At 34.6% G+C, this 16,640-nt stretch overlaps 1 protein-coding gene across 17 annotated transcripts in view; it reads left to right on the top strand.

Annotated features, from left to right (window-relative positions):
- The window catches only part of PHF14 (PHD finger protein 14), a 222,114-nt gene that overhangs the window by 25,775 nt on the left and 179,699 nt on the right, over nt 1–16,640 (top strand). For all 17 annotated transcript variants that reach the window (XR_010406513.1, XR_010406514.1, XR_010406515.1 and 14 more), the window contains exons 5-6: nt 8,498–8,657; nt 13,287–13,398. Coding sequence is in view for 14 of the 17 variants with exons in the window: in XM_064575212.1 (XP_064431282.1) it covers nt 8,498–8,657; nt 13,287–13,398 (272 nt within the window). In the remaining 3 variants the exon portion in view is untranslated. The remainder of the gene's footprint in view (nt 1–8,497; nt 8,658–13,286; nt 13,399–16,640) is intronic.

Genomic DNA, 16,640 nt, shown 5'->3' with positions numbered 1-16,640 from the left:
TAATCTTATTTATTTTTTTAAAGAGAATGTGAAGTAAAACCTTGATGATTTTTTTTTTTTATTCTGTGGTAAATAATCAGTGGCAAATACTTTTGTCTGTATATCTGTATGCACATGAGAAAGCAAGACAAATCTGGAAGAATACACACCAAAGTTTAAAGTATGTTTATCTCTAGGTAGTATGATCATGGAAAATGTTTTCTTTAGCTCATTTTGTTGCCAACTATGTGAATTAGGGATAGTAAGTTGGTTAGAGGTATAGTCTTGAATGATTGAAGCCACTATGCCTATATAAGGATTGGAATCTGAATATCTTGTTTAACAAGTTCCTGTGTTTTTTACGTAGGGTCTAAATCTCCTGTATGTTTCTGTTTCTGCCATGGTTGTGGCTGATATCTGGTGTATACAAAATAAATATTAATGCTTTTTAGAATACAGATAATTGTCTGATGTTCTCTCCAGTGGTCTCAAATTTTATAGTGGAAAAGATTATCACCTGAGGTACTTGATTTTTTTCTTTTTTTTTTTTTTTAAGATGTATTTATTTTAGAGAGCATGTGTGCGTGCTGGAGGGAGGGGCAGAGGGAGAGGAGAGAGAGAATCTCAAGTAGGCTCCCCGCTCACCAGAGATTAATGCCCCGCTTTATCTCAAGATCCTGAGATCATGACCTGAGCTGAAATCAAGTGAGTGGCTTAACTGACTAGCCACCCAGGAACCGCCTGAGGTGCTTTTTTAAAACAGATTCTTGGGTACTACTCCTAGAGATTCCCAATTCAGTAGGTCTGGGGTGGGGCTCTAGTATCTACAGTTTTAAAAGGTGTGCTGGGATTCTCTTGCAGAAGGTGGGGAAGATCATCCTTTGAGAGACATTGGTTTAGAAGGAAGTAAAATTTGAGAGAGATAAAGAATGGGTAGGCGGTTGTCATGCCGGAGCTTAAGACAGCTGTAGATATAGGTCATGGAAAGGAGCCAGGGCAATGTAGAATAAAGTATACTTTCTGGTGTAAGGTGGGTAAGACTCACAATAAGATTTTTAAAAGTTTAGACTTTTTTATTTCTTATAGAAGTGGTTGGGAACAAGGCAAGAAGAGATAAAAACTAAACTCTGAAGACAAAAAATAATGGACCAAGACGATAGAAGGTTGAGACTCGAGGCAGATGGGAGCTAGGGTGTAAACTTCTAAACAGATGCACCTCTTCTTGCTCTGGTTCTCCTACTGTCTTCAGGGCTGATTTTTCTGAAATTCACATCTGTTCATATTATTCCCCTATTTAAAATTATTTTGTCCCTTTAGATTAAAGTTTGCACTCACAGCAGGACTCTTTCAGATTTCATAACCTGCCATTTGAATGACTTTTCCAGTATTAGAGGGCTTTCACTTACACTATTGCCTCTATCCAGATGCCTTCTATTCCACAAATATAGTCTAAATGTATAGGTGTTAAATTAGTGTTTACCATTGTCTTATCTTGTTAGGAGATTTGAAAAATCATTTTTTATTAAAATATTTCCTATTAAATGTAAGTAGCATATAAACACAAAAGTTGCAAATATAAAAGTACATAAAGTAGAACAATGAATTACTGTCCTTTATCTGAATTCTTCTTTTTGCATAGGAAATTACCATTAACAGTTTGGTCTGTATTCACATCTTTCCCTCTCTGGTACTCTCTAACCCCCATACAGGTGCTATTCATTTAACTTTATTATATTACATGAATACATTTTCATTGTAGAACATATCAGTATATATGAACTAAAGAAAACATCTTCCATGATCATACCACCTAGAGATAAACATACTTTAAACTTTGGTGTGTATTCTAGACTTGTCTTGCATTCTCATGAGCATTCAGATACACAAACACATTTTTTAAAACATTTAATGGCTGGTAATATGCAAACTTTTTTTTTTTCCAAGATTTTATTTGAGAGAGAGGGAGAGAGAGAGTGCGCGTGCACATGAGTGGGGGGAGGGGTAAGGGGAGAGGAGAGAGAATTTCAAGCAGATGCCGAGCTTAGCATGGAGCCCGATGTGGGGCTCGATCCCACAGCCCTGAGATCATGACCTGAGGCGAAATCAAGAGTTGGTCATTGAACTGACTGAGCCACGCAGGCGCCCCTATGCAAACTTTTCTTGTGACCTCTATACCTCTGTTATCACTGTGGTATTGCCCTGCTCCTGATCCAGGATCCATTCATGTATTATGTGTTGCTTTTTGTGTCTTAATCTCCTTTAACCTAAAACAAATTTTCTGTCTTTTTGTGTCTTTCATGACCATGTGTTGAAGAATATAAGCCAGTTTTTAGAATAACTTGTAAAATTTCCCTCAATCTAGATTTGTCTGGTTTTTTTCTCATGATTAGATTTAGTTTAAACATTTTTTGGCGAAAGTACTATGTTGATGATGTTTACCTCCCGTTATACCACATCAAAAAAGTATGATGCCAGTTTATTGAATTTTTGGTGGTAGTTAAGGTGGTGTCAACTAGAACTCCATTTTAAAGCCATTTGTTTTTCTTTTGTTAATTAACAAGTAATCTGAGGTAATAACTTTGAGACTTTGTTAATATTCTGTTCCCTAATAGCCTTTTGCATAGTGGTATTAGGGTTCTTGTCAGAATCAGTTATATATGTAGCTCCAAGATGGGGATTTTTAATTCTGTCATTCCTCTACATTAATAGGCAGCATTTATTTTGTAGAGAACTTCTCCCTTTTTTCCTTTTCAGTTATTATTGTGCTCTTATATGTTATCATCTATTACCTGATTACTCTTTCTGATACTTAAATTGTCCAAATTTGACCAGTGAGAGCCCCTTCATGTAGGCTCCCATGTACATATGTGAACACACACATCACATATGCATATGCTCATGCTCTCTGTCTCTTTCTCTAAATAAATGGGATAAATACCATGGGACTTTTTTCCCCGTTACTTGCTGTATTTCACTCATATGTTAACCCGTTAATATTGAGATTCTTTTCATGTGAGTACAAATGGGATATATTATTCTTTTTAATGGTACATAGTTAGCTATAGAATTGTTCAACCATGGTATCTTTATTTTTCTTTTTGTTTCTAGTTTTTCACTTCTACATAGTACTAACAGATAGGTGTCATATATATTCATGTAATAACTTCTGTGGGATAGATTCCTAGAAGTGAAATTGCTGAATCAAAAGATAAGTGCGTTTTAACTTTTAAAAAGACAGAATTGCCAGAATGATCTTCAAAAAGATTGTACCTGTTGATATTCTTACCAACAGTGTACAAAGTACTTGATAACTGCATATTAGCAAATTTTCTTTTAATCTTTTGGAAACTATCACTTTATTAAAATATGCGTTCACGTTATTATGAGTGAAGTTTGGTATCTTTTGGCCAGTTGCATTTTATGTTCTGTTACTTGCTGTGCATTTCCTTTGTCATTTCTCAGTAGGTTTGCTTGTCTTTTTCTCATTGATTTACTGGAATTCTTTTTGTTTTAATGTTAATCCTTTCATTGCTATATGTGTTACAAAGATTTTCCATCCTTGCAAATATTTTTTCCACCCTTTCATGTACTTTGAAACTTTGTGGTATTTTTCATTGTTTATATAATGTTCATTTTTTATACAATTAGAGCTGTAGATCTTTCTGTACTACTTTTTAAGTTCCAAAATGAATTTTTATATAAAATTAATCCACAGAAGGGGAAATTTTCTAAAGCATAATAGGAAGCTAGTGTTGCTGGTTTCTTTTGTTTGTTTGTTTTAAATTCAGGTGCCTAAGTGACAGACTTCCATATTATTTATTTGAAGAGACAGAGCACAAATTGAGGGGAGGGGCAAAGGAAGAGGGACAAGCAGACCCCCTGCTGAGCGGGGAGCCCGATGTGATGCCGCAGGGCTAGATCCCAGAACCCTGAGATCATGACCTGAGCTGAAGTCAGATGCTTAACTGACTGAGCCACCAGGTGCCCCTTCTTTTTTTAAATGTACTTACTCTTAAGCATAATAAAGAGAAGTTTTTAAGTTGAGATTTTGTTAAAAGATAGTATTTGAAATACTGCTTATTAAATGTATGACTAATTACTTTTCAGAGTACTCACTTCATCTAAATGTAGATAAATTTCTTTTTGAAATCAAAGGGTTCCAACTTGTCACTTAGTATAAACACCTTTGTGACAAAATCTTATACTGACTTGTAATAGTAGGGTACCCCTGACTGTGATGTCAGTTATCCTGATACACTGATTGCACTGTGTCTGAAGAAAAATGTCACATAGGTGTCATAGTGTATGATAGAGCGAGCATTAGATGATGCACTGCCCTTTCCAGCAGTTACCCTTCGGTTTAGCTCTTGTGCATTAAATGAGATAAGGTCTACTAAGAGATGCTTTCCCCCCCATTCATTTTCAGTCTGCTGTTAACTAGCCCTAGACCATTTTTATTTCATATTATATGCAAAAATATATCCTTATGAATGTTTATTGAGTAGTAAAGAATGTTCAAGTTACAACCATTTGAACTTTATAAGTCAGCAGACACTTTGGTTCTCTTACACTTTAGGACATATTTGTTACAGGTATCATACATCTTTTCTCACGAACAACAGTCTTACTTTACAGTCTTTTTTTTTTAGTGAGTAAAAATCAGAGGTCTTCGTGATAGGATGTTAAAAACAGAAAAAATGTTTTAAGTTTTTAAATGACAACTTTTGGGTTCCTGTTTTTTTTCTATACTGAGAAATAATTTAGGAGAGATATTATTAAATACATTTGTAGGTCATTTTAACTCAGCCTCAGAGATATGGTTTGTCCAAAATTACATAACTCTAAAAGATGGAAGACTGCAGGTCTTTTGCTCCCCCGAGACAAGTTGAATGGGGAAAATTTCCACTGATTTGGATTATCCATACCCTTGTATAATTCAAAACAACTGTAAATACGTTTTATATCATTTTTCCTTAAATGTGATTTGTGTAAGTTGCATGTGTTACTCAGAGATTGATCCTAATCAGATGGCCATAGAAACATATTTTTTCTGTTTACACATTGGAAAACATGAAAACACTGTATGAAACAGGTTTTATATGTCTATAATTTTATTTTATATGGGTACCCAAATGAAAAATATTTTTCCGTGATCTTATTGAAGATGCAGTTTTGCATCTTCTACTCAGAATTAGGTAGGTAGAAGGAAATAAAAGTTGTTTTTATGTTTTTAAAAAGATTTTATTGATTTTATTTGAGAAAGAGCGAGCACAAGTCAGGGCAGAGGGAGAGGGAGAAGCAGACTCCCTACTGAGCAGGGAGCCCGATTTGGGGCTCGATCCCAGGACCCTGAGATCATGACCTGAGCCTAAGGCAGATGCTTAACTGACTGAGCCACCTAGGTGCCTGGAAATAAACATTGTTTTATGGTACTTTAAATTCTGTTTTGCATGGAGGAAAGAAAAAGATCTTAAAATGTATTTAGTCATTAATTAAAAGGTATCAGAGTGGTTATATGTTATAACTTTGGTCCTGAGGTCAGTAAACTCAATAGGTATGGTAGAGAAATACTGGAAAAGTGGCAAGTGAAGAACTCTATAAAGGTCATAACACTGTGAATCATCTTTTAGGGGCATTGAAGCTGAAGAAGAAATAGTTAATGCACCTGCTGGTTGCTCTTTGAACTTACATGATACCGATCTTCTAGGTTACAAAGTAGGGATTTCCTAGGAGAATTGCTCAAAAATAATTCTTCAGGTTGTTTGTAGGTTTAATCTGTGTGCAGATTTTTGCCATGTGTATAGAATATTCTTTAAAAAATAGAATTGAAATTTTGCTTTATTGTAAAAAACTGCTGGAATTTACCTTGATTTTGGCAAATGAAGTACATAAAATAGCCCCATGGGGGCTTTTTTATTTTGGTAATTGCCTACTTTGTGTGAATACAGATGAAAGAATCCTTTGAAGTAAAAGGAACATTATTTTGTAAAGAAAATAGATTTTTTTCCTTGTAGTATTGCATAAACCTTTGAGAAAGCAGATTTTCATTTTTTTGTTTTGTGATTTTTCTTTGAATACAGTATTTTGCTTACTATTGCGTTTGCTGAAAAATTCTTTTTTATTGGTGATAATAATAACTGCTCCCAAGAAGAAATTTGTATTTCCTTTCATTTTAGGATTTGTCATCTAAAAAATGTATATCTAAACAGAAGTGAAGATAATGATTACCAACCACAAATTTAATGATATTAAAGAAATTAAAAGTTTTGATTTCTTTGCTCATCTTGTGTACTATATAGTCTAGCTCCTTTGAAATCTTTTCTTTGGCATCCTTTTGTGTGATTTTCAGATTACGTTAAGGTTCACTGTTATAAAGCCTTTGAATGGCATAAAGATGACAATTAATGGCATCTGCTTCAGGCAGCTTATGTAAGTCATAGTTGCAAACCAACTTTTTAGTTTTATTCCTACCAGGCTATTTTAATTATAATCTATAGTCCCTGGTAGCATTGTGTGACTAAAATACTTACGCATGACTACTGACCTATTAATGACATCTAGTAAATTAATGTTGATGCTTTAAAATTATTTACTAGTTGTGTATGGTTCTTTTTCTTTCTGGGTGATTTAACTCAGTATTTATATAGTTATTTATTTTAATTTGAGTATCTTTGCTGTTTGTGAGAAGACACTCTCCGGTTTAGGCTCCAGTTGTCTGTTTAATGTGTAACCAGTTCAAATAATCACATCTTACACTGGATGCATATAAACTTACCTGTGGGGTAAAGCCTTTTGAGAGATGAGTATTGCTTACATATGCTTCTCATATAGTGTTTTTTTGTTTGTTTGTTTTTAATGTCTTCAGTTTATTGGAGGTCACTTTGGATGCCCCTTAGAATTTGGCACTTAGATTCTTAGAATAAACCTGGTCAGAAGATCCTGGGGTGGTTGATATTTGGCTATCTGTAGAAGCAACCTATCTTGGACAGGTAATAAATGTGTCTTAGGAGATCAGAGAAGTGCCCCAGCCTAAAGATGATGAGGGTGTACATCAGGCCTAGAATTAAGTTGTAGTTTATTTCTATTTATGCATTAATTTTTTTTCTCTTCAGGATATTTTTATCATGAGGGTGGTGTCGTCTAGGTAATATGAAGTGTTGTGTCAAGCATCATTCAGGAAAAAGAAAACTATTTAGGAGTCATGACTATTGTAGTTGTTATGTAAGTCATCAAGAGGTCGACATGTTTTTTATAGTCTGGGTGAAATGATTTCTGAACTTTTCAGTTGCCCTTTATTGAATTCTATATTTATCAATACTGTGATGGTGCCAATACATTCTTCTTGGTATTTTTATACTGAGAAAGAATTATTCATGATAATGGATGTGATATAACTTTCTAGTGAGTTTGGTTTGTCAGGCGCAAAGAGCCTCATCAACACCGAGTTCATTGACAAAATTGAGTTTCAGGAATTTTAATGAGAACCTGATCTTACCAAAATGTTGACAGTGATATTTTGCTTGACTTTCATGTTGATGTTCATGTTTCACATCTAGTAAGTTCAAAATCAAGGAAAATCTTTTTAATTTTATAAAGTTTTAACAAATCTGGAGTGCAAATAGTAACTTTAAATATAATTTGTAATTGCAGATATGTATATTTGCATAGATAAGGAAATATTTTACTCTTAATAATTGAAAGGTAGATGAAGTATAACATGACCTACTCTAAAACGTAAAGACGTATACTAACTAATCTTATTTGTTTGCAGTGAGGATCTTTAAAAATTTTTTATCACATTTTCTCATTAAATAATTTAACTTCTCTCAGAATATTGAGTTAAACAGAAAAAGAGTAATCTGTTTTTATTAATTTCAGTTATGGATAAATTTTTACAGAAGATAGAATCATAAATGTTTAAAAAGATCAAATACCTCCTAGAGCTAGAAGTTGGCTCAGTTGTGAATGGAACTCAGTTTGTCTAACTCTAGTCTGAACTATTCAAATTGTCCTATAACCTTAATTTATGTCTGTGTGGGTTTATGTATTTTTCTTTTCCTAATACTTAACTTTGTGTTTATGGTTATATGAATTTGTGTTTTATCTGCCATCCCCAAAGTTTGAGACCTTTTTGATTATATGTTTGTTTTGCATGAGCATGGTCTTAAATATTTAAGTGTCCATTACAAAAGGAGCTCAATGAATGTTAATCAGTAGTTCCTAGATACAGTCTGATTTCTTTTTAATGAAGATTCCTATTTTTATGTAATTTTTATTCCCGTAATGCTTTTCCAGTAGATGTAAAATTATTTTAAAAGATCATTTGTTTCATTGTGCATACTATGGTAGGTGAAAAAGTACTTTTATAAAATGATTTCACGTACATGTTTTGACTTTAATATCATTCTTATAAACCATTAGTTTTTCAGATTTGTTCTCTACTTCCCTTTTTCTTTTGTAATTTTATAAATGAGTTAAAAAATAAACTATTTAATCATACCTTTTTTTTTTTTTTTAGGTTGTTATGGAGTTGATGGAGAGAGTGACTCTATTATGAGTTCAGCTTCTGAAAACTCCACAGAACCTTGGTTTTGTGATGCCTGTAAATGTGGTGTTTCCCCTAGCTGTGAACTCTGTCCCAATCAGGATGGAATTTTCAAGGAGACAGATGCTGGAAGGTTGATGTCATAATTCTCATGGGTTTATATGCCTGCTTTATAATGTGTCTGCTTCTATTATTTTTTCAGTTACAAACTTTTGTTTGATTGTTTCTTTGTATTTTTTTTTGGCATAGGGTAAATGGACAGTAGGCTACAGATCAGGGGAAGGAGAAAAGACTATTTATTGGTTATCTGCATTTGCCTTTATAGCCATAGTCCCATTTAATCCCAGTGATGACTCTATAATGAGACAGTTGCTAAAGTTTTCCATTTTATGGGTGTAGTACCTGAGCCTTAGATCATTAAGTAATTTTAATTTGATCAAGGTCACAAGCAGGTGAATAGTCAGATTTGAACCCAGATCTGTCTGACTTCAAAAGTATATCAGAAGACAGAACCCATACAGTGGTTTTAAAAGGGGACTTTACAGAATTATTTAGCTATGATAAGAGTAACTGTGATATCACAGCCTGTACCCCTGAAACAAATAATACATTATATGTTAATTAAAAAAAAACTAATGATGTACTACAAGTTGGCTAATTTAATTAAAAAAGAAAAAAGTAACTGTAATATAAAAGAACTCTAAAGGATACCCTAAGGCCGAGGGAGAGCATCCAGGGAATGACAAACTTGGAAGACCCCTCCCCAAGGCTGGAGTTCAGACCTTATTGGAGAAGGTGTAGTTGCAACCTATTGGATGGCAGAGATGCTTACCGGTTTGCCTGGGCCAGAACTGGTCTTTAGTTCGTGGCAAGTGGGTGTCTAGGCACAAGTTGCAGAAGGTACTGGGGCACCAGTATGGTGTCTGGAGTGTGTGGGTCCGTGTTGGGAGGGCCACAGAAAAGTGATCTCCAGGCTGGGCTTGCGAGGGCACGGAGTTGGTAGTTGGTGTATGTGGCTGGGGCAGAGCCCTGGCAGATGCTCTTCATCATCCCTGCTGAGAAGTGCTTTCCTCCTACAGTGCTCTCTACCACTTCTACTGAGACAGCTTAATATCGTGCTCACTGTAAAGGAGAAATGCTGAAGGGATTTTCTCCATTATTGCATAGCAGATATTTGAGGTGGATTTGGAGCTGAGAGGCAATAAATTGATAACTGGCACAAAGATCTATGTTTTTTTCACTACACTCACACTAATCTTTATTATTACATTTGAGCAATTGTCATCATAATAGTGTTGATATTTTTCATGTTTTTGCCCAGGAGACTACCATCTGGGTAGTTTAAGAGTAGTTCCTGCCCTCTTGTATTTTATGGATCATTACCTACCCGACCTCCCCACCGCCCCCCCCCAATATGAGTACTAAAATATATTAAGTTTTTTATTTTGTGATGAAATATTTCAGTATTTTTAAAAATGTTTAATAGTGGGGCAAATTTTCAGCATTATTTTCCATATTTTAACATTGAAAAGGATAGGATACATTTTATCCCAAAGTAAAGATAGTCTTTAAAATTTAATACATGTTACTTTAGCAAAATCAGAAATATTTTTCTTATATGTCCCTTGGTTGGTGGAGAGGCCCCTGAGAAATGTTGCCATACAAGGTTGTTGGGATAGCATAGAATCTACCATGGAATCTTGGAGAAGCCTGTGTGTTGATGTCTAGGAAAAATGGCTAAAAATCTTAGCTCTTCTTCCTCATTGCACATCCAAAAAGGTGAAATAAAATACAAGGCATAACAAATGATTTGATGTATTGACATGAATCTTTAGTCTCTGTCATAGACCCGGGCATTATTTCATGTTTGGACTGACTTGGGCCCAGAATTAGGGAATTGAGTGCAGCATTAAAAGTGTGTGCTTCCAGGTTGGACTGCCTATATTTGAGTTCTGGTCTTTTTTTTTTTTACTAACTGTGATTATAGGCATTTGATTTAACTTTTTAATACCTCTATTTTCTTAGTACTTTTGAGAGGAATGAGGTGATTCCTATAAAACAGTACAGTTTCTGGAGCATAGCAAGTGGTTAATAAATGTCTCCTTATTTCTACTGCTGCTCCTAATGGTTTTCTTACTACCAGTATTGTTCCATTTCCTTAAGGTGATCACAGAGTATCAGCTGCATGAATTCCTTCTGGTAACTATTTAGTCCTGACAGTTGAAATTTTTGGTGAGAAATTGTGGTGAATAAGTAAGACAACTTTGGAAAACACAGAGCTTCCTCTTAGGGAAAATAATTTGTTTTACCTCTTTTCTTGTTCATAATTTAAAAGTTCTATTGAAAAACTATAAAGTACCTGTCTCTTCACGCTATTATAATCCACAAAATAACTTGTAAAATTGTTTCTGAATGGAGAAAAGAGAGGCCCCTTTAATTAGATTCACTGAGAAATATTTGTACTGACTCCTGTGGATCTTACCTCTACAGACACTTCCCTTGGTGGTACAGCCTCGCAGAAGTTCTTCTATAGTATTTGAACATTTTATTTGCATTGAGGCACACACTCATCTACAGGCTATGGTGGAAATTATAGGTCTTGAAATAGTTTGAAGGATATAGTTGAACCTTGATATACTTTGATACAAGGCAAAAAAAAAAGTCAAGAAAATTTGGCAAGCCATTTAGTATTCTAGCTTCAAATGGTAAATGGGGGAAAAAAAAGAACAATGTATGGAAAGAATGAAAAAGGTTTTGAAACTGCATATCACATAGGCTAATTAGACTTTTTCCCCCTCTGTTTCTGATGGGAGCCGCAAGTTCTACATCTAGTTAGTTTGCTCTATTAAAATATGTGAGTTTAAAAGGATATATTAATAGTTTCCATGCTAGAATGACAATTTTGACTCTTCGTTTTTTGGTGGTTTTATGTGGTGCTTGATTTCTGTTTCATTTCCCCAGTCAACATCTGTCCTTATAGCTCTAAGCAAAATGGACGTTAACATAGCAAAGATTGTTCCCTTTTGATTTCTCCATTTGTCTTAATTACAGAGTTCTAAAGTATGTACAATTAAACAAATGAACAAAAAATTATTTACAAAAGGTATTAAAAAGGAACAAAATTGTCTCAGCTGTTTGAGACGCATTTTAATAAAGACCCAAGTTGACATCCTCACATCAGTGGTTGGGGAAATGATACAGTTGTGTGCCAATCACACTGAAATGGCAGTTTAAATCTTAGTACTTGCATGACTTGTACTAAAACATTTTCAGAAGGTCAGTATGAAGCAAGCAGCCAGCTGTTGGGTTTATCAAAGATAAACTCCTACAGAGTACAGTGGCATTTAATACACCAGTGGAGCATGAAAAAGCTGCGCAAATTAAATTGAGAAAGCAGCTGCTTGTTGAAGATGTGTATCTTTATATCGAACTCCACAGGATGCATTTGGGAGGTTGGATTAAAACATTTTATCAAGAAAATCTCAAAATCTTGGATTTTCTTCTCAATAAAAAAGATAATTTCTAAAGATTTGTAACTGTTTTCCCCAGTGCCTCTATAAAATGATTCTTAGTCTTACTCTTTTAAAATGTATAATGTGTCACAAAACACAACCATATAGCAGTCGTAGCCTCTCAAGCTGTGATAAAGCAGAATTTGTTGTTAATATAGTCACAAGGTTGGGGCGCCTGGGTGGCTTAGTCGGTTAAGCGTCTGCCTTTGGCTCAGGTCATGATCCCAGGGTCCTGGGATCGAGTCCCGCATCGGGCTCCCTGCTCTGCGGGGAAGCCTGCTTCTCCCTCTCCCACTCCCCCTGCTTGTGTTCCCTCTCTCTCTGTGTCTCTCTCTGTCAAATAAATAAATAAAATCTTAAAAAAAAAAATATAGTCACAAGGTTAAGAGAGATTTGCTGTCTCATTTTTACCTTCTTTCTTACAGAAGTGATATAGATCTGTTTAAATTTCGAAATCCGGTGATCCCATATATTGTGTGGTTGTATGTAAACAGAAAGGGTTCCTGATGCATTTCAAAAGTTTCAGCGCAGCTTTTAAAAAATGAAATTAGAATCAACTACCTTTTTTTAGTGTACTGAAACTTCGAGCATTCCTTATTTAGTGTTGCGTATCATTCAGACTTAAAAAAATACATGTGGGGCATATAAGTTTTAGTACAAAGGTTGTATGGTGAACAGATGAATGAAACAGGACTTCCTTATATTTTATAACTGTTCTGGACAGTCTTTGAGAATCAGTTTTAACCTGGGAAGAAAGAAAGGATGAACATTAAAAATTGTTTTAAAGTGTTCTGAAGGACTATTCCAACAGCTTTTAGAAAAAAGTAACAAGGAAGAATAATTTTACCTAATTACTGCAGAATTACTTCACAGTTCTTAAATTAGATCCTTACTTCTCAGAGTGCTTAAAGTAATGAATGTGAATACCTTTCCACGCATAAGAAAATGATGTTTTGTTTCATTTGAATAGTGGTTTTGTGCAAATATTTAAGAAAAACAGGTGAGTGCAAAGTGCAGTGAACTGAAGTGACAGGCAATTATAGTTGTTAACTCTCAGCTTTGGCTAAGTGCTAGGAAAGTGCTTATTGCAGTTGTGCTTATTCGATATTCTTCAGTTATGTGAGATTCTGAGATCTGACCATAGAATTCTTTCAGGAGTTATTTGAGATGGCACATATTTTATGTTTATTTTCCTTGTGGGCATTTTATGAAAGGGTTTGATGGCAAAATCATATTTTCTCTCCTTATAGATGGGTTCATATTGTTTGTGCCCTGTATGTTCCTGGAGTAGCCTTTGGAGATATTGACAAATTACGACCAGTAACACTAACAGAAATGAATTATTCCAAATATGGTGCCAAGGTGAGACAAAGTTTTCTTTATTGTCTAAAAGAGAAAAATTTTACTTGTTAGTTTGTATGGCTTTTTACTAATACCATATCATTGTTGAGTACAGAAATGCTTATTCTTATTATACTAGTTTGTAGAGTAGTTAGCACTAAATCATCTATTATTGATAGTAATTTTCCCAGAAAGCCCATAATTTATAAATTCCTTCATGTATTCTTTAACTTTTGGGGTAAAATGATAATTGATTCTACTTAACATTTCTGTGCCATTTAGCACACTCCCTAGCACATATGAATTCTCAGACTAGTTAGAACAAATACAAACCTAATTTCTGACTTTACTTTTGAAATGGAATTTACCAAAATTACGAAAAGAGTATTAAGAAGCACCTGTTATTTTACTTTTAGACTTCAAGGACTGTTTTTTTTTTTTTTAATGACTACAAAACCTGTCTAGCAACTGATTCTGAGCCTCAAGTTTATAAATTGGTTTTTATTGCTTGAGCTTTAGGATTATAAGTGATAAAAATACACTTACTAATTTAAATTTAGTTACATGATTACTACAGACATCCCTGTAATATTAGAATGAATTAGGCACTGATACATTCTCTTCCATTGCTGTCTTTTGGGAAATTGGGAAGGAAGACTCTTGAATAGCATCAGTAACACATTAAGGTGGGGTGGGAAGTTTACAGATTGTTGGAAAACTCCGATATTGAAAATTCAAGAATTTGACAGTTTCTGCTGTTATATCCAGAATATCCTCCTTAGGTTCTAACCACCACCTGCATCCCTCACCCTCCAGCCTCACTCCAAAACTCTTGTGCTTTAGTTTGGGTAATTTCTATTGAATTATCTGTAGCATCCCTCTCCAAAATTAGCTAAAGCCCCCAGGGAGAAAAACAGGCCCAAGCACCGAACTTACTTTCCTGGTCCTCAGGTAGTTCTATACTATCTTTTTATCTCTCTGATGCCTTTAAGCAATAGTTTAAAAAAAAATACTTTGTCCATATTTTCTAGTTTCTAGTAGGATTAATACAGATTACCTAGTGTACCATTATTGGAAGTGAAAGGTACTGCTTTTTGATAACAGCTTCATAATTCATAAACACAGAGCCTAGAAGGGACTAACAAGTAATTTTCAGTAGGCACACAGTATTATCATGAATATAAATCTACAAGCAATGAAAAACGCAGGAACCAGATATTACTTCATATATCTGAAACCAGCAGTGACCTCTGAACCAAAAAAGAGAATCATTAAATATGCAATTGTGAGCTGATTTTTCATTATCACCTGCTTTTGTTTTGAAGTATGATTAGGAAGTGGAGTAAAAAATTATGTATTCTCTAGCTCATCTGCAAAATCAGTGATGTGAATTATAACTGGGACAGCTCTTCTAGACCTGTCTATCCATTTACTAATCCTGGTTGCTTTCTTTCCTGTGTTCTCAGTTGCTTAGTTCCCTAGCATTTTAAATGATTCAAGCAATGGAGGAAGATTCTCTTTTTCTTGCTAGATTGTTTTATAGTCTTCACAGGAGGTTATGGTCAGGAAATTATTTCTTGTATTCACTCTGAAATCTCTTGCTCAACTTCATCATATTACATTGAATTAGTTTGGGAACTATCCTGAACAATTTGGTTCTTTCTGCACTATTGACATTCTTGAAATAATTTAATTTCTTCATTTCTCTCTCTCCCTTCCTCTCTCCTGTCTCATTCTTTCTCTCTCTTTTGGTTTCATGTTTAGATTACTATTTGCTAGTATTTTATACCGTACGCCTTCTACTGTTACTGGAAAAAGACATTTAACCAAGCAGTAGAGTGTCAGGATTTGGGTGTATTTTCACATCTCTGCCCAGAGTCCTGTTCTTGCTGTTTTCATTCATTGCTGATGTGTCAGTTTGGTGCTGTCTACCTAGTAGATAGCCACTAACTGTTAACAGTGTTAAAATGACATTTTTAGTGTCTGTTGAATTTTTTTCTTTATGTTTCCCTTGTATTTAATTTACTTAGAATATATTTACTATAAACAGTTCTTCTTTAATTGTCTCTTGGCAGTCTTTCACAATTTAGCAGGTTTTTCTTTAATGAAGATTACTATCACTAGTTTATATTTTAAGACTAGACCTTTTTTTTTCTCTGTGGTTTAGATAGTGAAAAGGATAAAAAAATAAATTTAGAGGGATTGGGAGTAATTTCAATACTTTAAACTTCTAGTTTTACAGTTTTTTCCTTTGTATTCAGAAAGGATGTAGTTGGCTGTAATATCTTTGACAACAAATTGTTTACTTAAGATTACTTTTAATTCTCCTGAAAGTATTTCTCTTTAATTTAATTTAATAGTATTTAATTCTCGGGAGCCTGGGTGGCTCAGTTGGTTAAGCGACTGCCTTCGGCTCAGGTCATGATCCTGGAGTCCCAGGATCGAGTCCTGCATTGGGCTCCTTGCTCAGCAGGGAGTCTGCTTCTCCCTCTGACCCTCCCCCCTCTCATGCTCTCTCTCTATCTCATTCTCTCTCAAATAAATAAAATAAAATCTTAAAAAAAAATAGTATTTAATTCTCTTAAATGTATTTTAAAAATACGTGATTTCTTTGGCTGCAATGCCTAGATTTTTTGGTGAATTTTTTCTGGCTTCTTACTTATTTTCTTAAATTTTCCAAGCAGTATTATATTGTTCAAATCAGTATGGTTGAATGGTTAAGAGCATGGACTTTAAGATTACCCTGGTTTGAATACTGACTTGACAGTTACTTTTTGTGTTATTTTGAGATTTCTTAGCCTGTCTTCCCATCAATTTTCTCATGTGTAAAATGGAGATAATACCTCTTTCACATATTAGAGTGGAAGATTGCACAGTATGGTTACATTATATTAATATATGTAAAGTGCTTAGAACAGTGCCTAGTACATAGTAAACCTTCAAATTATTATTACTGTCATCTATTATATCAGTGGAATTTTGGTTTATTAGAACTGTAGAGAGAATTAACTTTATTTTTTTTTTTAAAGATTTTATTTATTTATTTATTTGACACACAGAGAAGGAGAGAGCAAGCCCAAGCAGGGGGAGTGGCAGGCAGGGGAGAAGTAGGCTCCCTGCTGAGCAAGGAGCCCAATGTGGGGCTTGATCCCAGGACCTTGGGATCATGACCTGAGCCGAAGGCAGCCGCTTAACCGACTGAGCCACCCAGGGGCCCCTAGAATTAACTTTTTAATATAAACTCTTTTCTTGCCTATAATTAT

The sequence above is a fragment of the Mirounga angustirostris genome, unplaced genomic scaffold (genome assembly GCF_029215605.1).
Source record: "Mirounga angustirostris isolate CCGP_5_RB_7025 unplaced genomic scaffold, mMirAng1.0.hap1 SCAF_12, whole genome shotgun sequence".
NCBI lineage: Eukaryota > Metazoa > Chordata > Mammalia > Carnivora > Phocidae > Mirounga > Mirounga angustirostris.
Note: the sequence above shows the minus strand (reverse complement) of the source record. Positions and strands in the feature narration are given on the sequence as shown.